General features: G+C 38.2%; 2 protein-coding genes across 5 annotated transcripts in view; both read left to right on the top strand.

Moving 5' to 3' along the window:
- Positions 1-6: 6 nt before the first annotated feature.
- On the top strand, positions 7-16,856 carry SLC25A16 (solute carrier family 25 member 16). Of its 2 annotated transcripts, XM_042033528.1 has the most exons (9): positions 7-115; positions 954-1,046; positions 3,202-3,335; positions 5,001-5,064; positions 10,586-10,707; positions 11,236-11,302; positions 12,025-12,187; positions 13,084-13,152; positions 14,714-16,856. In XM_042033528.1, the coding sequence occupies exons 1-9, from the start codon at positions 22-24 to the stop codon at positions 14,868-14,870; spliced, it is 963 nt and encodes a 320-aa protein (XP_041889462.1). In that variant the 5' UTR covers positions 7-21; the 3' UTR covers positions 14,871-16,856. The 2 variants fall into 2 exon arrangements, with proteins under 2 accessions (XP_041889462.1, XP_041889463.1); XM_042033529.1 differs by lacking the exons at positions 7-115; positions 954-1,046 and adding an exon at positions 2,346-2,723.
- A 1,013-nt stretch (positions 16,857-17,869) lies between these two features.
- The window catches only part of DNA2 (DNA replication helicase/nuclease 2), a 26,562-nt gene continuing 19,291 nt past the window's right edge, over positions 17,870-25,140 (top strand). For 2 of the 3 annotated variants that reach the window (XM_042033419.1, XM_042033417.1), the window contains exons 1-6: positions 17,870-17,970; positions 18,714-18,905; positions 19,945-20,128; positions 21,481-21,626; positions 23,110-23,235; positions 24,052-24,271. In XM_042033419.1, the coding sequence (XP_041889353.1) occupies positions 17,960-17,970; positions 18,714-18,905; positions 19,945-20,128; positions 21,481-21,626; positions 23,110-23,235; positions 24,052-24,271 (879 nt within the window). In that variant the 5' untranslated portion in view covers positions 17,870-17,959. The remainder of the gene's footprint in view (positions 17,971-18,713; positions 18,906-19,944; positions 20,129-21,480; positions 21,627-23,109; positions 23,236-24,051; positions 24,272-25,140) is intronic. The other variant, XM_042033418.1, reaches the window with a different exon arrangement.

Below are 25,140 nucleotides of genomic sequence, written 5' to 3'. Positions count from 1 at the left end.
CCGCCGGCACGGCCCTGCCCCATGGCTTCTCCGGCGGCGGCGGGGCCCGGCGCCGCGCTGCCTCCGGCCGCGGCGCACCGAGACTTCTACTGGCTGCGCTCCTTCATCGCCGGAGGTGGGTGCCTCGGGCGGGGGGCGGCGGACTTTCGTGTCGGTGCCCCCGGTAAAACTGCTGCCGAGTCTCGTCACCCGGGGAAGCAGGGAGCTCGCTTTCCTTTTTTCCCCTAATAGACTAACGCGGGTGACGCGGTGCGCGCCAGTGACTCGCACGTGTGTCAGAACCAGCGAGGAGCCCCGGTCAGCCGCCAGTTAAATGTTCCCAGAGCCCAAACCCTCGTTGGGTACTCGGGGAGGGTGGGTTATCCCTGTCGTCAGACTGTTGCGGCTGCTGTTGAGGAGATGAAGGTAGTGTGTGCGAGGCAGCCTGGCAAACAGAACGCCGCATCAGTAACCTTTTAGAGAAAAAGCCTATTTATTCTTCCTATATTCTTCCCAGTTGTCTCAGCTCTCTGATTTGCTGGGGGTAGGAGAAGGTTGTATTTATTTAAAGCTTTTACATCATGCCGCACTCTGTTGGATCTCGCTCTCCGAAGTAGCGCAGGGTACACGGGCAGACACGTAGCCCACCTCCTTGGGGAGATCAGCAAGGGCTGTTTTCACGCAAAAGGGAAGGAGGAAACACGATGGAAAACTCTTGAGTAACTTTCAGGAAAGTTCCTTTTGCACTGACCTCTGCAGCTGAGACAGACAGTGGCCTGGGTAAACAGGAAAAGTAGCTTAAATGTTTCATTAATGCTTCAAGGGCTTTGTAGCATCTAATAGAAACTGTTTACTTGTCATTGGGGCTTTTTCCAGTTCCTGACTGAGTTAACTACATTAGAAAAGTCCCTTATTTAGCTGCTGACCTAAAGAACTTTTGTATTCTGTCACTTTTCTGTTTCTGTCTTGGAAAGGTGTTGCAGGATGTTGTGCCAAAACAACTACTGCACCACTGGATCGAGTAAAGATTTTGCTGCAAGCTCATAACCACCATTACAAACATCTAGGTAAGATGGCTGCTACGTGTCTAATTTTTGGTTTTAAATGCAACGTGTGTGGTTTGGGTACATTGATTTACTCGGTGATGAGGCTGATAAAAAAGGTGCTCATCAGACGGAAGGTTGTATCTGTCTGGTCAGGCTCTGTGCCATGTTTTGTTACTGTTTGAAAAGAAAAACAAAGCCCTGTGTAACTTGTGGTATCAGTTGATGTGTTAGAGACTGAGATGTCAGAGTAATCCTCAATAAGGCATGTAAGAGCTAGGCTTGATCTTCCCCTTACAGAAGCCAGCAGGAGATTGGTAATCACAGCTTCAAAGCTTGGATCATTTCAGTAAAAACTGTACTGCAGTGGGTGCCAGTTCCCAGGGGGCGTGGGGATCCCTGATTTTCCGAGAGTGCCATGGCTGGTGGGAATTGGAGAGAGCAGCAGGTTTATGCCTGGTGTAAGGTGCAGATGATCTGTATTCGGCATCTGTGTTGCATCATGGTGAGAGCAAACTCACGTGTCCAGAACTGTTCTCTGCGGGCTGTAACAGTGCCCTCTTGTGCGGAGTCTTTGAGCCATTTCTGCCAGATGTTACTGAAATATGTCATAACTTTTGCTCCAAAATTTAAGGCTTGTAATTGTCACGGAAAAAAAATAAAGACTTGCCTAATTTCGCATGTAACTAAACTTGTTTTTAACTTAGACACTAAAGATAATGTTTTTTAAAAGCTGAAAAAAATAAAACATTAAATCATAAAATTCAGTGGATATATATTCACTGTGGCAAAAAGGGAAACACAAGCAATGTGTTCTAGTAATACAAACCCAAGTATACACTGAAGTTTGCAGCCTAAGAGTTGAAGGGTGAAATAATTGGTTTGACTGAGATTTTAAATCCTCATTTTCAATTTGCTTTGTACTGTGCCATAGTTGGCTAGTAAAATCTTATGTTCTTCCCTATTTTGGGAGTCAAATATGATGCTGATTATTTGAAATGTGTCTGACTTGAATGTGTGTCCATGTTACATGTAGGCAAAAAAAGGAGAATTATGTGGATGAGGTACCTGTAAGTGCAGAGACACGATGGGTCAGTTTATCAAAGTCTTCACTATCTGTTTTTATACCTTTGCATTGTGGAGTTTGTGCCACGTGGATCTCAGAGCATATGTTCTAGGAAATAGGAACAGTAACTCATCATTGCAGGATAGAAATTCTAGTCTTGGCATAAGTAAGTTCAGATGCATGTAATAAGCATGACGTCTTAAAAATAAACTAACTGTAAAATATTTAATAATATATTCACATACAATGATATATTAACAAGGTGCACTAATCTATTCATATTCTTAGAACCCCAGAAACTAATAATTACTTGTTTGGTTTAAACTTCAAATGAAAGTTTGTTAGCTACTCTTTTTTTCCTGCCTGAAAGCAAGATAAATGTGTCTTTTTCATGTTCCACTCTTAGTTATTTAGTAGTTGCATGTGAATGAAAACTGACTGTCACAGTTAATTCTTTTATAAAATCAAAGTAGAAAGTGAATTTGACAGCAACTGTGCATAACTAATGTTTATGGTAAAACTATAGGTTTTGCCAAACTTTGTGTGATCTTGCATTATTTCCCACCTATTAAAAGGGAGCAGGATTGCTTCTTGTTGCAACAACTCTGAGACAAAGAGTGCGAGACGTTTAAGTTGTAAGTAATGAGAGTCTTCAACATATTTACTTGATTTCCTCAGTGATGGCATTTAATCTGCAATATAGCATGTAGCAATATCAGTTTGTTTTGCCATAGTTTTAGACTTTAAAGTATTTACATATTTATTTATTTAGAATTGACTGAATTGCAAGACAGCCAGTTCCCTCCCTTGTGTTACTGCCATTAGCTGCTGTGGGTGGATAGTGGCATCTGCAGTAAGGTTGCTCACATTCTGGGCAAATCCTGGGGCCTGAGTGCAGAGGTTCACTGGGTCTGGGAGATGAGAAAGGTGATAAAACTTAACCTTAAGCCTCTCCCTTCCAGCAGTGTTTGGGCAGTGAAAATGGCTTTTCCACAGTTACATGAGTAACATAAAGCAGCCTTAGCTTTATATGCTTACTTTCTTTACAGTAGCATTTCTTTGGTTTTTTTTCCTTTCCCACAGTTTTAAATACCTCTTTTTGTATTGCTGCAGGAGTGTTTTCTACGTTGCGTGCTGTCCCCAAAAAGGAAGGCTACCTTGGGCTGTATAAAGGAAATGGGGCAATGATGATTAGAATCTTCCCGTATGGTGCTATTCAGTTTATGGCATTTGACCAATATAAAAAGGTAGCTGAATTTATTGTTTTCCTTTTCTTTTTTTTTCTGCCTGCAATAAATACAGACTTATTGAGTAATTGAAACTAACACTGAAATTTCTGGGTCTTATTAATTAGCTGTACTTCTTTTCTAGCTGTTGCTTAATTTTTTCAGAACCTACTCATTAAAAATATCAGGGCAACAGGGAAGTTTTTGCAATGTTGCTTAAGGAAAAAGAAATTCACATTGATTTCTAAATGTTTGTATTGTTGAGAATAATACCCTTTCTTTCAATGAAAACAAAAGGTAATTTAAAGTCTGCTGCTATTTGTATTGCTATGAGGTAGCCCTTTGTGAATAATGTAGGAAAAAATGTAAAATGAAACATCTTTATTGTATTTATGTTGGAATTCCTAGTACTTGATGGATAGAATCAGTTAAACTTGAAAGTCTGTCTGGATATGACTGTTATATTTGACCCGACAAATTATTATGTCAGGCTGTAGATAAAAACGACCTTGAAGATAAAAATGCTCATTTCAGGGTTCTGCAAGATTTGTGGATTCCTTTCTGTTTTCCTGCATTTACCCTTTCATAATAAATCCTTGCAACATCTCATGGAGGTCAGTTGTTAGCATGAACATGTTTTTAAGCATTGCTGTTTGTGGTAAAAAATACCATTTTGCTACTAGAGAGGAGAAATTTCATGTTTGAAAGGTCAGATTTAGTACCCAGCCAAGTAAATGGTACAATATTTACTGAAGACAATGCGATTGAAATTGTCATTCCCTTCCCTAAGAGTAAATTTCAGGAGACTGATGCAAAGAAGTTACTGTAATGGGTTTTGTAGGTTCTCTTTTTTGTGCTGTAGTCATGAATGCTGTTGATCTGTGCATGTTTTATGTGGTGTGGAATAAAAGACTGCATGCCATGCTTTATAATTGAAATGATTTATGAATCCGCAATTTCAAGACACCAGTTAGCATTATAGCACTTTTCTTTATGTATTAATTGACCAGAAATCTTCACAGTATTTTGCGTGGGTCTGTAAAAGAAAAAAAAATTCTTAAAGGAGGAAGGTATTAAATGATGTTTATAGCAGAAAGTGAAAGTCTCAGTTATTTGATAAAAGCCTGGAAACTAATTTCTGACTTCCTTCCAGGCCGTAATTAACTCAGCAAGTTCTTGCTCTGAAATGTTTGTCCTTTCTCTCTTCCTTTTAATTTCTTCTTTTTTTATTTTCTTTTTTCTTTTTTATTTTAATCCAGTTAAAATCTTTATGGGAGTGTTTCACATGATGTGCATGTAAGAAAAATTGATTCTTCTTACTTTTAACTTTGTTCATTGTCCTTTGCTCTCTACATATTCAGTTTGCCTTGTTTAACACACATTAAATGGTAACTAAATAAACAATTAATCTGGTTTCTGAAGTGAACAGTACAAATACTTTCAACTTACTGTTTTGCTTTGTTAGTAGAATTTTAGTACTTTCATGTTTTTAATAGGAAGTTGGAAACAGCAGCAGTGTTAAAAAATTCTTCTAACAGTAATTAAATGTTCTGGATTGAATTTGTAGCATTATAAATTTCTTGGAAACTGCTGCAGAGTTTGCACTAATGTGCTAATAAACTTCGTGCTGTGTATTTCCCTGTATTTTCTGGTATCTGACTACTGTAAATGTTCCATATTGTATAGGTAATAAAGAAACAACTTGGAATTTCTGGGCATGTGCATCGATTAATGGCTGGATCCATGGCAGGTATAGTTTTGTACTTGGATTTCAGACATGCCTTTTGCTGAGAAGTTAATATTTATTTAGAGGATGATTTGATGTAGTGTTGGGTCGAACTCCTGCAAATTTGTATTAAGCAAATACACTAGTAAATGGTTAATTTAACATGGTTGCCTAATTGAAACCTGTTTGTCTAAGAGTATTCTCTAAAATATATTTGTGTGAGCAGTGAATTCTGTGCTATGTTGTGAAGCACAGTTTTTTTTATAGCCTTTTATTATGACATTTAAAAAGCAAAAAAACCAGTGTAATCAATATGAAGTATAAAGCTGCAGGTTCTGGTAGAATTGGCTCATTAGCCACTCTGCCATTGCTTCTAGGTTGAATATAAGCCTACAGAAACAGAGAGAACTGCAGCTTCTTAAATTAGTAGTTTCTTTGGATTTGCCAGAAGTGTCTGTACTTTTTCATGTCCAGCACAGGATTGTCATGATGCTCTTTAGGTCATATTTGTGAATGTTAAAATCTCTCACTTATTAATTAGTGATATAGCAGCAGAAAAGCCCATCAGTAAACTGCCAGTGTATAGTATGATTATATACTTGTTTTCCTCTTACTAGTCATTGAGTCAAAAGTAGCTAAGAAAAAACACGGGAAGGTAAGTAATAGTGGATTGCGTTTTAATTGAAGTGATTCTTCATGTGCTTTTAATTTGTAAAATAGGCTTAGTACTGTCTAGTCCTTAAATAGTTATGGGTGTTCATACTTAGCTTCTTTTGGAAAAAGAAATCTGGGATTTTTTAATACTACCTTTAGATAAACTAGGAAGATCTCATTAAAATATTCTGGCTTTGTGTGGCACCAGAGGAAAAAGAAAGAGAATGAAATTAAACAATGAGAAGAGTCCTAAAAACTAAGAAAACCTATTTGGTAAGATATGTTCCAGAACTTGGCTGGCTTTCTATCTGGAAGAAGTTAAAAACAAAAAACTCCATAGATAGTTTTGTTGGTTTTTTTTTCCTTCCTTTTTTTTCCTTTCCCCTGGCTTTAACTGTGCAATTCACTCCTCCCCCCCAAGATTATTATTATTAGCTTTTCCAGGAGCTTTGTCAGAGACTGGGAACCTGACTTGGGAGGCGCTGTGAAAACACTGAATAATCAGCTTAACTCTGTCAGTGTTGGATGTGGTGGAATTCTTTGTGTAAATAAATTAATAGCATCTGGCATTGTTGTAAGCACCTTACTGGTTAAATCTGGTTTGTGTGGTTAGAGTAACAAAAATAAATTAATATACAGTGCTATCTGGCAACTACAATCAAATGAACTGCTTTGTGGTGTGTTTAAGTACAATATACTCAATAGTTTCGTTTTTAGACCCTCAGAACAGGAACTGAGCTTGACTTGGGGGTGAAATGAACATAGCGGTCAAGTGTATATATATAGGGTCACATGTGAGTGTCTTACTCTTTGTTTACTGGGTGGCATTAACTGCTTCTTGGGATATTCTTTAGATAATAAGAGGCAGAGGGTTTATCTTAAGTATATCGAGAAGATATGCGGGGGAGGAGGCACTAAGAAGAGCAGAGTGTTTGAAATCTGGTACAGAAGTTTTCTAGGTTTGCAAACAAAAAAGACTTGAAAGCAGTTGGTAATATTGCTTTTCCTCCTATGCTGGCTCCAATAAAGGATATTTTTCTGTTTCTTCCACACTTAAACACTAAAGGAGATGATGTGCTGCACACACCCCAGTGTTGGTGCAGAGGGGTCTTCACAGTTTCATGGGAAACAGTATTAAGAAGTTGAGAATAGATAACCTGTATTTCTTTTAACGTTTTTTCCCCCTCTACACCATCTAGCCACGCAGCTGTCTGCTTTCACTTCTCTGTACCCACTGTACTTAAATCTTGTTTATGTCAGTGTTTCCAACACGACTAGTGGTCAACAGACCACTTCAAAGTGGTGGGAAACATTTAAGTATCTTCTGTAAGTGATAAATAGGATCCAAAGCATATCCACAGGGGAAAACAAGGCAGTGAGGATGGGGGTAGTGGAGGGAGGGAAAAGAAAAACCTATTGTAATGCATATATTTAAGGAGACCAAGTTAAAGTTACTGTGGAAACTCTAACTCTGAATTTCCTGAGTCTTGTGTGATTCAAATTTCAGCTGTAACACCTCATTAACAGAAAAATAGTGTATAGCTTCTTTTAAGGAAAGACAGAGCTGGGCAGAAGAGAAATCATAGAGGTTAGTGGGGTTTAGGAAAGAAAATTATCAAATAACAACAAAAATGAACAACTAACATTAAATGAAACATCACAGGATGATTTTACAAATTAATTTTTAAAAAGTTTTCTAATAGAAAATCCAAATTAAAATGTGTATTTTAGTGCACAGAAATGTATATTTCCTCTCCTGCACTTGATTAACTTCAAAATAACAAAGCCAAAAAAGACTAGATGTTATCTAGAATAAACTCAAATTACATCAAACTAATACAGAAAGTATGTTTTTGCTTTTAGCTTTTTACTTTTACTAAAAGTGATTGAAAATAGTACCGATTTAGCACTGTCTAGGAGGATATTGGCTGTCTCCATTTTAAATAGTATGTAATTAACAGTTACCTTCTTCAGTCAGCATTTAAAAAGAATCTGGTCTAGTTCTTCAGATGCACTCTGGAGGGAAACATAGAAATACTAGGACTGGTAGGTTAGGCATTCTTAAACCTGTCTGGTAAATATTTTTGTCATCAGCAGTTTCTCTGTATGTAGTTTCTGAACCTTTGTTTTGTTCAGAAGATGCTGCTTGAATAAATTTATCTTTATATTAGCTGAGGAACAAATCTTCTGCAGTTCAAGGCTGTGTCTTGTGCTTATCGCTCTTTGAGCTGTATTCCTCTGAATTTCCTGGCAGTGCTTAGTTTGATCTCTGGAGCTACTGATAAGTACAAAGAGCATAATACAGAGATTACAAGAATTTGCATACCAGCTGTATGCAATGTAAATGTATTTCACGTGGGTTTTTTTCTTGCTTGAGATAGTTTTTTATTTTTATTTCCAAAGAAAGAAAATTACTAAGAATGGAGGGATAGTAGGGAAATTGGGAGACAGATAAATCCCTGTAGAGCTAATCTCAGTTGTTAACTCCCAAAGCCTGGGAAGCAAATCAAGGACAGTCTAATCTGCTGCACTGTCACTAAGTCTTTAGTCTGTGTAACCCAGTATCGTGTCCCCAAGAGTGGTCAGAGGTGCTTGAGGACAATATGGGATGTCTTGCCCTGTCTTCTGACTCAGCATTGGCAGTGAAAAAGTCTGCTGGTTTTGAGGAAGCGTCTCTTTGAAGAGCTGCTTCCCTGTTACGATTATTTCAGATCAGACAGGGAACTGCTGTATGTATCTCTTAACTGTTGATACACTTTCAAGTCTGTCCTGTTTAACCTACCACAGGAGAGATTTTTGGCTTGGCTATCACTAATGGGAATAGACTTTGCTTTTTCAAGACTGGAACTGAGCCTTAAGATGCTGTGCTCTGACTTCTCGTAATACTGTATTTAGGGAGCAGAGGTGAGATGAGTAATTTTGTAGACTTCACCACAATGGCTTTGTCCCACAGCTGACTGCCATTCCTCTTGGAAAGGATAGTGTCTCTCTTGAGCCCCAAAGGAAATCTTGATCCCTTGTATATACATTCCTTATATGAGCAATAACATGCCTCTCCCAGTTGCTACAAGACAGCATATATTGTGGCTGATGTCCCAAATCCCATTTTTTTTCCAGAATTCATGGCTAGAAGATTTTAAGAAAAAGTAAAAAAAAAAAGTTTCTAATTAAGTCCTTACTACATACGGTTTCTTTCAGTTTCTTTTTTTTGTGCTGTTTTCAGACTGTGTTCACTAAATAGTGCATTGACCAAGCTCTTGGTTGATCTATTTGCTATCCTTTGTTCAGAGGAAGTTCTTGGGTACATATCAGTGCATGAGTGGAAAGAGAAGTGGGGGTAAAGTCCGTTTTCTGAAGTGGGATAACTTTCTTGTGCATTCTTAAGCTCTGTAAAAGTGCTTCCCCCCCCCCTTAATTTTTTTTAAACTGCTTGAATTAATCTATTTTATGGTATTTCTGGACATGTCAGGGAATCCATTAGGAAAAGGCTTTATACTGAGGGATTGCATTTCATGTAGGTCAGTGGAAACAGTCTTGAAGTTGCTTTAGTGTTTTACAGCTTCCAACTTCTGAATCCTGTGGGTGAGACAACATCAGAAATAAACCGCAGATGTCTGCTTTTGTTCAGAGGATTGTCAAAAATCTCCAAAAGAGGTGTTTTTGTCTTCTAAAATGAATTACTGGTGGGATACTCTAGAAACCCACAAACTTGGCTTTCAATTGACAGTTGACCACTGTCAGATTTTTGGATAGTTCACTTAGAGTGTTGTTTTTTTTTTTTCTCCTCACCATTTAATCAGAATAAAAAGTGTGCTTATCTTCTGTTGGACCAAATTTTAAAAAGTTACATTTAGATAAATCAGAGCAGTTGCTAGAAAACAGGGCCAATTACAAACATTTTTACTTCCTTTTTTTCCTTTCCCCAGATTTTTTTTTTGTTTGGGTTTTATTTTTTTGGTGGTTTTTTTTTTTTTGGTGTTTTTTTTTTTTTAGGTGACTGTGGTGTATCATCAGAAAATGCTGTTGTTAGTCAACAGTTTTAACTATTCCCTCCAAAGAATTTGTCAGCCATTCAGTGGTTTATTTCAAAACCTAGCAGTTGGAAAGAATTTGTTATTCAGGTAACTGTTAGAATTGTTTTCTGTACTGGAGATGTGTTTCCAAAATTGCAAGTTGGTCAGCATTTTAAGCCATTTTGAAGCAACTCATAACTGGATGAGTCCTAAGATTTGAAATTTTTTTCCATTTTTTTTGCATTGTAAGTCCAGAAAGCTTTTCTGCTCAGTTTTAAAGTAGAAGTGCTGATGTAACAGGAACTATGAAAATGCAGAAATGCAACACAGTTAAGTATTCCTCATCAGTATGAACCTGGCTCTATTTTAAATGTAATTAGAGAATATTTAGTGTGTCATTAGAATAGGTTTAGTATTTTCAGATGCAGTAGATACATGTATCTGTAATCACACCAAACCTTTTTGAAATAAAACATGTAAATTTGGTGGTTTGAATTTTTTTTTAATAGGTTAGGATTCGGTTTCATGGTTGCAATCCAGTAAAGCTGATGTACTTGACTAGCCTGATTCTTAGGAGCTATGAATTTCAATAAGATTGCTCAGGTGAATATAGTCAGGCCCATAAATCTTGGAAAATCTAGGCCTAGGTGTGCTGCTTCAGTGAACACCAAGTACAAACAAATCCTTTGTGTGTTGCTGGAGTTAGTGTTCCTGTTTGCTGATTGTAAGTGACTTTAAGTGTTTCTTTAACAAAATACTTTGTATATGCTATTGTATTCACTATCACAAAAGGAAATTCTACTTTTCAAAATAATCCTAGAATCAGATAAGGTGTAGGTGAGTTTTGTTTGCTTGTTTTGTTTTTGTTTTTAATAAAGGTATTACAGCAGTGATTTGTACTTACCCTCTTGATATGGTTAGAGTTCGCCTGGCGTTCCAAGTAAAAGGGGAACACAAGTACATGGGAATTATCCATGCATTCAAGATGATTTACACAAAGGTATTTTTTCTTTTAATCTTCGATTTTGTCAAAGCAAAGTATGCTCTTTAAATAATATTGCACTGCATTGAACATAATGGCTTAGTGCAAAATAACATGACCTTGTTGCGTGCACTTTGAATTTTTAATGTAAGAAGTTATTTGGATGGTGCTTTTTGACTTGGGCTGCTAAGCTGTAGCTAAGGCTCATGTAAGTGGGAGGTCAGAAACAGTGGAGAAGTTGCTTTTCAAGAGAAGTGGTAATGTTACCAAAAAGTATTGTGGAGGAGGGCTATGTATAATGCATAAATGTTTCCAGTTATGATGTTGGATGTAGATTTTTCTCCTTCATTTTCACTTATTTGTCTCCTCTGGAGCCAGGCAGTTGTCCCTTCAATTCTTCAGGCACAAGAACCAGAACATGACATTAGCTCCTTGGTGGTAGATGGTGCTAGTCAGATTGCTGTCATGGGACTCTGTATGAACAGTTGTGTAACTTCAGACACTTGTATTTCTTGCCACAAATGCTGCTGTATTTTTCTTTCAAAGGAAGGTGGTTTTAGTGGGTTCTACAGAGGGCTGATGCCGACTGTGGTGGGAATGGCGCCATATGCCGGTAAGTTAAAAACAGAACATGGCCATCCTTCAGCACTTATGTGCACTACGAAGTTTGTTTAATGTGTTTGCACACCTAGTTAATTAGCTTCTGTTCAAATCATCTTCAATGGTGCTCCTTAAAAAGTGTCTTCAATAGTCAAAGCCTAGCTTTTCTGAAATTTGGAGTTGAGAGTGAGAAAGGTAAACTAGTGGTTGTCTTTGCTTCCCAGTTTTCCCACAAGAAAGTATGGAGGCTGTTTCTCTCAAGCAGGCAGATCCATGGGAGCAGGCGCGCTGTAAATGAAGCCTCAGCGCCTCCGTATTTGCTCCATCTCCTGGTGATTTTCCGTAAATACTCCCGCATGTAAAGCAGCGGTGAGGTGGAACACAGGAGCAGAACAGCCCAGCTAAACTACACTCGTTTTTAAAAGCTGAGAGATGTCCCTCAGTTAGAAAGATCTTAGGAGCAAGGAAAGATTCCTGACAGCGATCCAGTAACTTAAAACTCGCAGTCTAGCTTATTTAAAACAGTCTTGTAGCGTTGTGTATAAACACAAATTCATTTGGACGGAAGTTACAGTAGAAGTTCAAAATATTGTTTATTTTTTTCTGCTTAAGAAAAATCTTCTAAAAGAACTGGAGAATAGTTTCATTTTGTAAATGCAGCTTTTTTTTAATGATGATATATCAACAAATAATTTGCTTATCAATGAAAGTACATAAAATTAAATTTCCTTTTAGGTTTTTCATTTTTTACCTTTGGTACCTTAAAGAGCATTGGACTTGCTCAAGCACCTAACTTGCTTGGACGGCCTTCATTAGATAACCCCGATGTCTTAGTTTTGAAAACACATGTAAATCTGCTGTGTGGTGGCATAGCCGGAGCAATAGCTCAGACGATATCGTAAGTTTGGGTATGGGGTTGGTTTTCCTCTCTACAGCTGTTCATTCTGAAGAAACTTTTATCTGATACAATTTTATATAAGTGTAGTTATTAGTAAGGTTTTAAAATTAGTTAATCAAATACTGAAATTCAGGTATTTCCTATTGTTTCTTTTACTAAGTATCTATTTAAAATAATCTTTAGGGTCCTTTAAGAGATATCCAATGAGTTGTTTAAACAAATTCAGGCAAATCTCCTAAAATCCACTGGAATTTTTTTAGTAGCAATCTTATTTCTTAGCTTCTTTGGAAAGCTAAGAAATTTTGACCCTGAACATAATTTGCGGTATTTTATTATTCCAATTTATTTTCAAATCTATGTAACATGTGAAGCCATAGGATTAAAAAAAAAAAAGGACAAGTCTTAGATATTGTATTTGCCATTTTTATTACTTTGCTTGCTTCTTCCTTTCTCATTCTGTCCTTGCTCTATTTTATTTTGTCCATAAAATAAGTTAATTTAATGGACTTACACGGTATGGATTTTTCACTAAATCACTGCATTGCAAATATAATTGTCTATTAATCCTTAAACTGTTAATTTTATTTTCAATGGAGGGGTCTTCTCCCTTCAGCATTTTACAGATTGTTCTATACTCTCATCTGATCTTCATGTGTCTTCCTTACTAGTGCCAAATGGAATATATTAAGAGCTCTGGTTTGCTGGTTTTGGTTGTGTAAGGAGATTCTCCCTTTTTGGAGAACTTCCAGCTGCGTTAAGAATCTAAGCTGGATTCCTGACTCACTGGAAAGGGATCTTGAAGGTTGCACATGGACTTCTTTGTATTCTTGTTTAAACAATGTTCAAACAGTCATCACACATCTGGTTGAACTGCTGTTTAAATATCTTCTCTGTAGATATCCCCTGGATGTAACTCGTAGGCGAATGCAGTTAGGAGCAGTACTCCCAGACTCTGAAAAGTGCCTGTAAGTATTTCCTTTTCATCCATAGTAACTGTGTTCTTGGATGTCTGAGCAAAGTTCAGCTCTTAATTTTAAATCTTAAAAATAAGAAAACATGCCCCCCCCCCCCCCCCGAACTACTATGTTGTTATTTCTTCATTCTTTTAATAAGGAAGTTTCCACACAGACAAAAGCTGCCATTATCAATCTGGGATTAAAAAAATACCTGAAATTACAATGGCACCCTTGTTAATAATCCTGTGTTTGTATTAGTAAAATGTTTTTTTTTTGTATTTCAGTGCAACTTGTGCTACCTTTAATATCAGCGAAATCTCTTAAGAGACCAAATGCTTCTACTCAAATGAAATTGTTTCAAAGTGTATTTTAATGGTGCAGAATCCGTTCCATAAATTGATTTTGCATAATACAAGTTTATTTGAGCTTTTTTGCACTGACAGTAATCTCCTACACCCCACACATTGTTGAGGTTCCTCTAGTAGAAGTGGAAGCACCGTAATAACTTAAACCTTAATAGTATTAAATCAGCTCTCATCTTGAAAAACTTCCTGAATTTCAAATTGTCTCAATCAAATTCATTTCTGGGACAGTTTTCTCTTGGTTAGTTTCAATCTTGTGGAGTTGTGTATGTCTGAAACCAGTGCAATGAAGTGTGAACCACCTGCATGGAAAGTTGGGTCCTACCAAGAGTAGTCTGAGTGACCAAACACAAACAACCTTGGTTGTTTCACAAACAACCTCGATGTTGCTTAAATGTGAAGGTTCTGTTTGGTTTTCTTTAGCAGCCTTTTTTTTTTTTTTTTGCTTGGCTATTTTCCACTCCTGATAATTTAAAAATAAAAATGTGTTCATTGTTCTCAGGGTTTTATTTTTTGCATTTGTGAGGACTACTTTTACAGAAACAAGGCTTCCCAATTTAACAATTTTATTGTGGTTGTGTAGAGAGCTGTGCCTTGAAGGAGATACACATATATATCTTTAGAGGATGAGAGGATAAAGCAAGTAGGAAGTCTTGAAGCTTTGGAACATACGGAAGATGTTCTCCAAGGGCACTCTCTTTGAGAGCATGGAAGTACCAAGCACCTTAAGTGCTTTCCATTTATGTCTGTTTGCTTAGTTTCAATACAAGTATCTGAGGAAAATTCTCTTTGCATATACAGTGCAATTTCTGCTTTTAATAAGGTCAAATATTATATACTTAGGTTATTATTTGTAAAAAGAGTTGATGCTTCTCAGGTCCTTCCTGCCAGTTAGGCAAGAGAATGAATGTCTGGAGCCATTCTGGTGTAAAATATCTTAATATGTCATGTAGGGCAGGTGTTTTCAGGTTGACAGTTGTTTAGCTGGGACTGCACCATCCTCTTCCGATTCCCAGCCCTTGGGCCTAAATTTCTTGTGGAAACTCAGGTTGTCTTTTTAGTCATATATGGCTTTGCTATGTGGAATGCCATGGGTTTTTCTCCATGGATCTCTTAAAACCAAAGTAAAAAGTGTCTTGTATTTAAAGAAAATTATTTTGATATTGAATGTGTGTATCCACTAATGATTTGAGTTCTTATTTTTCCAGTACAATGGTGCAGACACTGAAATACGTGTATCAACAACATGGAATACGGAGAGGACTATACCGTGGCTTATCCTTAAATTACATTCGTTGTATTCCTTCCCAGGCTGTGGCTTTTACCACATATGAACTTATGAAACAATTCTTACACCTCAACTGATTCTTTCTTTTAGAAGACCCTTCTGTAAAACTACACTATCAATCCTCAAATTATATTGATGAGTAAATTACTTGAAGTTTAAAAAAAAGCTTTCTGTTACTGTGGACCTGCTGTTGTCTGACATCTTTATTTGCCAAAATGTGGTTAATTTCCTGGAGTCAAAACCAGATGACACATCAAGATAACGTTAGCTAGCTCTAAACACTTTTTATGCACTTGATCTTCTTGGCTTCATTAGATGAATTTTGGGAACGACAGTTTTGGACATGACACCCATGTTTTATACGGTTCCTAAGCCGTTAGTTATTTAGCTTTATCACCATTCCAGGAGTTACATGCTGCTGATTATGCTGCTTTTTAAGCTAGTAATTAGGTAGCTCTTGCTCTTTAAAAATTAAATGGAATAAACTGATTTGAACATAAGGCAATGATTTTGGTATTCAGATCCTTGGCAGGTCTGTAGAAGCTAAGCTTGCAGACCACACTTTAAGCAGCCTTTCATTCTTTCTCTGTACAAGTTTTCTGTATGCAAGAACAATGCATAAGTCTTCACATTGGTACACAGGAAAGTCTCCTCAGCCATTTAAGTTAGAACCAGCAAGATGGATTTAGCAGTATTAGAAATCTTGCAATTTGGAAACCAGTTTCTTGGCATACGTTCTACTCTAAGAAATGCTGTACTACACAAATAAAAGCAAGGGGGAATTTTACGGGGATGAGTGCTAGAAAAGATGTCCTTGTGGCAGGTAGTAGGGGTCTAATCTTAGAAAGCTTTTCTGTGGAGCTGAATCTTCTTGATTTATTCTTGGTTTATTCAAGGCTGAGTATGTTACATACTTTCCAGTACTAGCTGGTGTAAACAGGTTTTTCCCTACCTTAAACCATGATGACAAAGAAGACTGCATGCTGCTGCATTTACTTGTTCAGGCGTATGGGCCATATCCAACCTCATGCGGAAAAGAAAATTAAGATTGTATTGGAGTCTGTAGGTGTGTGTATGTACTGTTTCTGAAGTATGGTATGCAATAGACTATTGCATGTTTGCCTCCTCCTACAATTCCTTTTCTGGAAGGAATTATTTTATACATGATTTGCATTGGTACTCTTGATTTTTACTCATGTGATTCAGGAAACTGTAAAGCATTTACTTCATGTAAGTTATTTATTTATTGTAAATATTTTAGCAGTGTCTTCTGAGAATTGGCAATGGTTATGCTAAGTGGTGGATGGTAACAATGATCTGCTTAATTTTGACAAATTTAACAAACTGGATTTTCAGCTATATATTCAATATCAACTTCTGTGGCTCAATTTTTCCCCCCAGTTTCATAAAATTATGTATTTCTTTGAAATTTACAATGTAGCTATGGACAGAGAATGAGATGCATCTGGATATATTTTATTAAAATTTTTGAGATAATGTCTGTGTGATTGGTATATGTTGCAACCAGAAGGAATACATGTTTCTGGAATTATCTGTATGTTTGCCGTTATAGGTAAATATGCACAACATTGTTATTCTTACTTAAGAGACAAGAAATATGCTTTTTCATCTGATCTTTAGTTTCACATAAAGGAAAGCTAACCAATATCACAGTGAATTTTTACATTTTAAAGCTCTTGCAGTAGCGATAAATCCACTGTATTAGGAAAACTAAAGTGCCTTTCTTTTCTCTGTGTTGTTTTGCTGTGTGGGCAAAAAAAGCATCTTTTCAGATGCCAGTTTTTTCATGTGGATACTGTTAGGGATGATTAAGAGTTTTACATTTTAGTTCTACTGCAAGGGATATATTTGAGGAGTGTCATGATAAGTTAAACAGTTGTTATGCAGAATAAAGTAGAACCCAGCATGTTCATGTTTGAGAGGAAAAGAACTAAAAAGTATCTCCTAAATACTTGAGGTATTGAATGTGAAAAACATTCCTACTTGATGGAACTGTGCTGTATTTTCAGAATTAGTTTTTCTAAATAAAATTTAACACTGTATGAAAGTGTTTTAACATTAATTCCTGAATCTACACAGTTAAACTTGGAAAATGCTGATGTATCTTAAAATTGTAAACATTTTCACAACCACTGATGTCAGAAAAAAAGAGATGTAGTCTGAAAGCTTCTGTCCAGGTTTTGGCACTAGGACTCTCCCTAGAGATTCCACAGACTGGTTGAATTTTAGATAACTTCAAAAAGATATTTAAAGCATATTTTGTACTTCATAAACATATTCTGTAGAGATTTTTCTGTGTATGGGAGATATAGGCAACATGGAAGAGACTACAGAACACAGGTTTAGCAAGGGCTCAAAGAATTTATGTAATCTCTTAACACCACATTGTGACTGCATTTAATAGTATCAACATGTAACTGTTAAATGATAATTAAGCTTCTCTTAGAGAACAATGTTGCAATGGAAAGCAACATTAATGTAGTTTACTGCGTATATTTCAGGACTATCCCAAATAAAACGGAAGTGGCTTAATAATGTCCTCATCTTTTAAAATTCATCAATTTGAACTTGATCCTTCTGGTGGAATGTCTAACGATGGGCCAAAACTATCCTCTTTGCAGCAGAGTGAGACCTTCAGTATCATCTCAGAAAGCCAGGGACAACACATCTTTTATGAGGGGAAAGGTTTGACTCTCGGGCTCAGATTGGCCCATAAGCATCTTGGGAGCAGGAGGGGCGTCTAATATTACCTCATACCACCGAACCAGTAGCAGAAGTGGGGTCGGGGGAGGGACGGGACTTGAAAAACTGGAAATAAACCTGGGGCACGGCTGAGAGCGAGGCGATCGTCCCTCACAGCCCTCACCGCCCCTCACGGCGCGGGCCGCGCCCCTCCCCGAGAGGTGGCGCGAGGAGCCGCGCGCCGCTTCGCGCCTTCAGCCCGCGCGCGCGGGAGCCGCCCTCCCGCCGCCTGCCATTGGCCGGGGTGGGCGGGGCTGAGGCAGGGCTGGCGGAGCGCGCGGCAGCTCGGCGGGAGCGGCGTGAGGCGCGGGGCTCGGGGAGCCGCGCTCAGCGGGCTGCGCGGGGGCCGAGCGGCTGAGGCGGGACGGGCCGAGCCGAGCCGAGCGCCGCACGGGACCTGCCCATGGCCGAGAGGTAGCGACCGAGGCGGGGAAGCACAGCTGGGCGGAGACGGCCGGGAGCGCGGGGGGTTTGAACTTTAAAACCGCCGCCGGCTCCGGGCGCGGGAAGGCGGGATGGGGTTCTGGGGGCTGATGGGGCGGAACCGGTCTTCCTCGGGCATGGGCGAGAGGTGGGAAGCGCTCGGGACCGCCGGCGATAACCGGTGAGGGGAACCCGCCGCTGCCGAGGGTGTTTGCGCTGGGCACGGCGGCCTGCGGGGCCCCGGCGTGGGCTCTGCCCCCGCCCGCCCTGGAGCTCCTCCTGGCATTGCTCGGTGACAGGAGAGCGGCAGGTTTGGCCGCTCTATCTCATATTTTGGCCATTGGAAAACTGAAATTTGAATATCAGTTTTCTAATCAAGTTCAGGTAATAGGTAAAAATTTACTGCTCCGTGTTCGAGGCATTTGTGTGACTGTGGGAGTTCATGCGTGCAGGGAGATACAAGCTTTCTCACAAGCACAGGGTTTTCAGTACAGTTATAATTAATTTACAAGTGCTTGTGGAAATGTGGACACAAAAATGAAGCGCTAACTGTAATAAATAGTTACTTAATATTTATAGAGATTTCCTACACTCTACCTATACAGAAATAAAAAACCCCAAAAAATGTATTTATAAAAACTGAAGAGGAGTAAAATTTGGTTTATATTTGAAGCTTTCTCTCTTTTTGTATGTAGGTTGGCTGTTTTCAAATAATGTTCTGTCTTTGTAATTAGCTGCTACTTCAGTTTTCAGAAGAAAGTGGCTGACTCACCTGATACAATCCTCAAGAATGGGCTGAACAACAGATATCGTGTGCTGGAAGTCAGCATAATACAGAGAAATGGAAGTGACTCTGAGAAACACTTGACAATTACAGCATCTCCCTCCCTGGAAGATACAGAACTGTGCATTCTTAGGAATGGCTGGTAATCCATACAGACACATAGATGTTTGAAAAGAGAATTAACTACTGGATTATTAAATCAATTTTCTTGGTGTTGTCTTTGAGTTGAGTTTTACTGCCTTAAAAGGGATACAGGATCCTGAAACAATCGTTGTTTAATGTAATATTATCAGTGTGCTAGCATAATGGACATTCCGCTTGAGAGAAGTGATGTCAGGTAACATGTGTTGAGTGCGTATTACTACCTTGCAGGTTTAATTTGTCTTTGTTCTAACTAAAAGCAAGACATTAAAGTCTAAGTAGGCTGTTTTGTTTAACTGTTTTGCACTATTTAGAAGTGTTCTTCCAAATTATATAACCTCATTGTGCGTACAAATATTCAAAGTCATGTCTGTAAAATGGGAGGGTTTTAGGCAGCCTGTTAAATCACCATAGTTTGAGCTCTACTGCAAAGTTTTTTTCAAGCAAGGATAGGATTCTAAATCAGTCATTTGTGCATTACATAGTGTGTGACAGAAGAAAAGACTGGAAATTATTTTGAAATACAAGGGGGTATGTGTGCTATTTAGCACTGCTTTTCATTTTTTGTCCAAGATTGAAAGGTGGGAGAAAAGTATGAGAGTCTATTTCTTGAAGGAAAAGATCTTGAACCTTGAAATTTCTGAATCAATACCAATATTTTTAGATTTTGCTGAGTTTCTGAAATAAGTAGAATTGTTAAGTAAGAAGGTAGATCTCACATAATGCAAAAATAGTATGCCAATGTGAAACATGACGACACTGAAATGGCTGAACACATGAATCTGGAATGACTTGAAGCCAACAGGAATTCCCTACTTACAGGTTGTCCTGATGCATGTACTTAAAAATATCAAAGTTTTGTCAGTAAAAATGCCTTTATTCACTTTCAGGATTTCTCTAGGTGGAGAAATTCTCTCTTAAAAATACCCAACCCAAATCCTCCTGTTTCAAAGAATGTTGAATCTGCTCTGTTAATGTGTTATTTCTTACACATTGTGTCTGTCACTTGCAAATAATTGGTTCAATGTATTCCCTTGCAGGGAGTCTGTCCCGGTTGTTCCAGGGGACATTGTTCATTTAGAAGGGGAGTGCAGCTCTGGCACCTGGGTCATAAATGCCCAGTGTGGATACCTGGTTCTGTACCCAGACCTGCTGCTTTCTGGCACTACGATCTCAAACAGTATTCGTTGTATGAGAAGGGCAGTGCTGAGTGAACGCTTTAGGGTAAGTGTTAACTCCAGACTGTCAGTGAGTTACTGTTCCATTGAGAGTGGTGGGTTAGCTCAGTATTAAATCTGGCTGTGAGGCTGTATTGCAAAATGTCATTATTAGCAATTCATAATGTTTGCAACACAGAATAATTTGGGATGGAAACTGTCTCTGGCTGAGCTTCTGTGTTTTTTTGAGAGTTGCACCTGAAATAATGCAGTAGTCTTAATACAGCTACTGGGCTAAAGAACTGGTCCTTCTGCTTAGAATTCTGATAATTTTTTTGGTAATCTCTTGCCACATTTTGTGTGGATATGAATCCTTTGTGAGGAATGTGCCTCTTGCCATCCATATGAGAGCATAATCACACTTGGCCAAGTTAAGAGCTTCTGAAAAATTTAGTGAATTCAGTTAATAATTGGTGTGGGCTAACTCTGGAATCTGAATCCAGCTGCTGGATGTTGGAATGAGGAGAAGTTTCTTGTGGTAGTATCCTTGCTGATATATGAGAAATATGCTGATAAATAGAGAAGCAATAGCTGCCAGTTTCAGTTGATGAAAACTTCCAGACATGATAGGAATATAAATCCAAATGAGTAAGGAAATTTTAAAGGAGTGGTAAACAGCCTGGCTGGAAACCTGTGACTGAAACAAGAAAATTAAGTACAGGACATTAAGACTGTGGAATGGTCTTCAACCCTATATTAGAGGAGTAAGGGGAGTAAAGTAATTGTTTGGGACAATTGTTTGGGTCCTGACTGGGAAAACACCCTCCACCTGTTGTGAGTGCAATCCACAAGTGACTGGTCTGTAAGAGATCCGTAATACCACAGTGTTTAGGCTTCCAGTTGTTTCGTGGTGACTCATGTAAAGGTCGTTTACTACCACTTTCAGTTCTTGTGAGTCTACAGAGCCCAGCCCTGCTGATGGGTTTCTGAGCCGTTTTGATGATACATGGAATGATTTTCCTGTGAGCTGGTAACAAACAGGAAACAGCTTCACGAAGGAAATGTGTTAGATTGTAGAGGTAAGTATTGGCATTAGGAAAAGCCCACAGGCAAAACTTTCTCAAAATCCATTTTAATTTGAGCCTTTGTTTCTCACCTGCCAGTCACATAGGGATTGTATCCTAACATTGTCAGGGTTGGGATAAATGTGAGAGATAAAGCAATAGGATAGACCCATTTCAATTTGGCTGCTTTCACAGTCAGGTTTGACTAGATAGTCATTAGTGAGGTGAAAGCTGTCGTGATCTTGCAATTAAATAAGTGTAATGCATAATATGCAGCAAATAAAATCCAGAAATTTTATAGAGAACTTGACATGAAATGGGCACAAATCTTCAGGTATAACAACATCTGTTGCAGGGCTCCGAGTCTGGTTCCCGTCAAATGCTCGTTGGTACAATTCTTCATGACATTTTCCAGCAATCAGTAACAAATAACTTGACACAAGAAAAGGTACAAGAACTAGCAAATAAAATCGTTTATGGACAAAAGTATCTCAAAGAAATGTAAGTAGCATTACAGCTGTCTTTTATGTTTGGAAGACAGGGCAGGAACACTTTGAACTAGCAGATTAAGCTGTACTTCAAAAAATGTAGCACTGGTATCAGGAGAGTATTCTGCCAAATGACTTTTCTTAATGGAAATTGGGGATCTTTTAGTAAGATAATTCCCCATTTGACAATGTAAATTTATTTGCCTTCCCTGCTGAGCTACTTCTATAGATCTGAACTAGTCTTTTGGAGTACCTGAGTGTGCCGGGGGGGTTTTTTACTTTCAGGCCAAGCAGGTTGCAGTGTTTGCGTCTGTAACATTAGATTTCCAGGCATCTCCCAAAGTTGATTTGAATGGGACAAATAGTTAATTATGATCCTCAGCAATGGACTAGAACCTTGTGACTGACCAAGCATTGAATGTCTGATAATTTCATATCTTTATCGGGTTATTTTAAAGCTCAGTTGTTAGAAGACCTTTAACTTATTTTCTCAGCAAAGCTGATAGAAATGCTAGCCAAATAAATAGTCTTAATATTTCCATCAGAAAATGGTAAGATGAATGGCTGTCAGTTTTAACATTTTGCTGCAGACTTGATTAAAATACAGTTCTACTCATGTAAATTAAAAAACATTATATCTAGACTGTTATAAATTGTATGTTGGGCAGTGTCAATATCTGTTGGCCTCAGACAACTCAAAAGTTAAAGTTGTAGTGATAAGACTTATTACTCTTAGTTCTGTTTTGAAGGTAATATTTTGAATTGTGACTGCTAAGATTACTTAAAGATCTTTATGTCACTCTGGGCCTCCAAGAAACTGTTAATTTGCAATCCTTTTTGCATATGTAGGCTACTGTTTGCTGGGATTCAAAAATAAGTTGCATAAGTCTGCTGTCTGTGGTCGTTTGCACTCGTATGTACCTTCTTGTGCAAAATCCCACTTGTATTTCTCTGTTGCTGTAGAATAATGACATCATTTCCAGTAAATGCGAGCCCTGAATTGTCTAATGCCACGTGATGAGATTCTATGTCATGTTCTGTCAAAATGTATGTGAGGAGCAAGGAGCAGATGAGGATATTCAGACAAAAAGCAAATGGTCTTTTAAGTTGTTTTTTTTTTTTCAACATTGCATAAATTGTATGAATAGCCATTTTTAATGCATGAGTCTGGTGCTCCTTTCCTGCAGTCAAACTTTTAGTTTTGTTTCATCTCATCTGCCATGCTGATGTTCTCACTGTGCTGTACCTGTTGTTTCAAAAGTTACATCAGAAATGGATATCCTGGTATAGTATATCTCTTGTAATAGATGTTCAGTTAATAGTTTTATGAATCGAGTTGAACCTCTATGAAGCAGTCATTGTCTACTGTTTATAGATATTTATAAAAACTTGACAGTTACTTCCATTGATCTTGTTGCTACTTGAGGCAAATCTCTTTTGTACCAGCAGCAAATTTAATACTTTGTTTCCTTAATGTGCCTGGCTTTGTTTTTTAGGTATCACTTAAATCTGAAACAAGCAGAAATAATGCAAGAAGTGGAAGAATATTTGCCATCGTTTTTTAAATGGGCAGAAGACTTCATGCACAATTCAGCAAACCAAAATAAAATGCAACTAAAACTGTAAGAAGCCAGAATTAAAAGTTTAAACCATTCTATGTTGTATATCTTACTCAGTTTACTTTTAATTTTTAGAACTTCTTACATCTGTTCAGTGATTTGGAGCTAACTCATGGCCTCACTGACCATAGAGCTGATCTTGTGCTGCATGTGTAGCTGCCGTTGTGAGTACTGGGCAAGACATGAAGCCCGGGGGTGAACTGACAAATCTTAAAATCCTTGTGAACAGTGTGGTACAGACTAGAGCTTTTATTGAGTAGAAAAGCAAGGATATTTGAGCTGTTGACTAAACTAGGAGTTACTGTAGTTATGAGCAAGACCACAAATCAGAATGTGAAGCTATTAATCAAATGGAATTTTTGACTAATATAAGAATTTTTCAGTGAAATGGTGATTTTACTCAACTGCTGCTGAGCTCTTCTTGTCTATGGCTTCTTGCTGTTAATTGTAATAACCACAGGGTGTTAAAGTTTCAATGAAATGGCAGGTCTGAGTAAAACCTGTATGCCACTGTCAAGTGTATATCATTAGAGTGTGGTTATTGAGAAAAGACCAAAAACTATTAAAAACAGTTTAAAGTCTTATTTTAACTTTGATATTTGGGTGAATAGCAAAACTACAGTTAGTTTATGATGTGATGCTTCCTCTGTTAATGGGAAGATAGTTTGAGTGAGAGTCGATGCATTTTATTTGTAAAGCTAGTGCCTAAAAGGCCACTTACAGTGCAGAAACATTACATATTTAATTGCAACACACTTTAATGTTTAAATATTAAGAATTAAGGGAAATTATTAACTTCTGGCTTAATTTTCTTCCTAGGTCAAATGGTGGAAAACCAGAAGATGTATCTTCTAAGATAGAGATTGTCGATATCTTGGACATTGAAGAGAATATCTGGTCTCCCAGATTTGGGTTGAAGGGAAAGATTGATGTTACAGCTAGGGTGAAAATCCATTGCCAGTCTGGAGTACAATCTCGGGTAATGCCTTTAGAGCTCAAGTCTGGCAAGGAATCAAACTCCATAGAGCACAGAAGTCAGGTACAAACACCAAATATCTAATTTCACTGTCAGTGGCTGTGTATACTTCCCTGTTTGATGGCCTATTTTGTCTTATGTATATGAAACACTTTGTATGTGTTATAATCTAAATTCACGGATAGGTCATCCTGGCATGCCCAAAGGGGCTGGTATAAAATGAAAGTGAAGGGAGTAGTAAAAAGTATCTACATTTACCACTTTCAAACACACTTACGGGTTTTATCCTGAAATATCTGTTCTTTAGTCTCTTCTTACTACATTCAAATATTAGGTTTAGGCAGACTGTTTCAGGAATTGGTGTTGTACAGATTTTCTGATAGCTGGCCTGGTTTAGAGAGGTAGTAGCCTTGTTATAAGGTTTTAAAGATGCCTTTTAATTTAAATCCTTGGTCAAGTTCTTACTACTTGTAGCTTCTAGAAGACTTGTGATAGTAATGGCTGTTTAGCCAAATAAATTGTGGAAGAACTAAATACAGTTTAGAATGTATTTTGGTTTTAGTACTGTGCTGGTTTTGCCTGGGGCAGTGATAGTTTTCTTCATGGTAGATAAGCATGGGCTGTGTTTTGGATTTGTGCTGAACACAGGTTGATAACACAGAGATGTTGCTGTTATTGCTGAGCAGGGTTTACACAGAGCCAAGGCCTTTTCTGCTCCCTGTAGGGCCACGCTGGGGAGGAGACTGGGGGTGATGGGAAGCTGGGAGGGGACACAGCTGGGACAGAGGACCCCACTGATCAAAGGGGCATTCCAGACCTGATCATCATGCTCAGTATATCCAGTGGGGGAAAGGAGGAGGAAGGGGGGTGGGGCGGCACGCCAAGGTTTGGAGTGATGGAGTTTTGTCTTCCCAAGTCACCATTCCACGTGA

The sequence above is a fragment of the Corvus kubaryi genome, unplaced genomic scaffold (assembly GCF_017639235.1).
Source record: "Corvus kubaryi isolate FWS band 111438036 unplaced genomic scaffold, C.kubaryi_AGA036_p1.0 37357, whole genome shotgun sequence".
Classification (NCBI taxonomy): domain Eukaryota; kingdom Metazoa; phylum Chordata; class Aves; order Passeriformes; family Corvidae; genus Corvus; species Corvus kubaryi.
The sequence above is the reverse complement of the archived record's forward strand: the minus strand, read 5'-3'. Positions and strand labels throughout refer to the sequence as shown.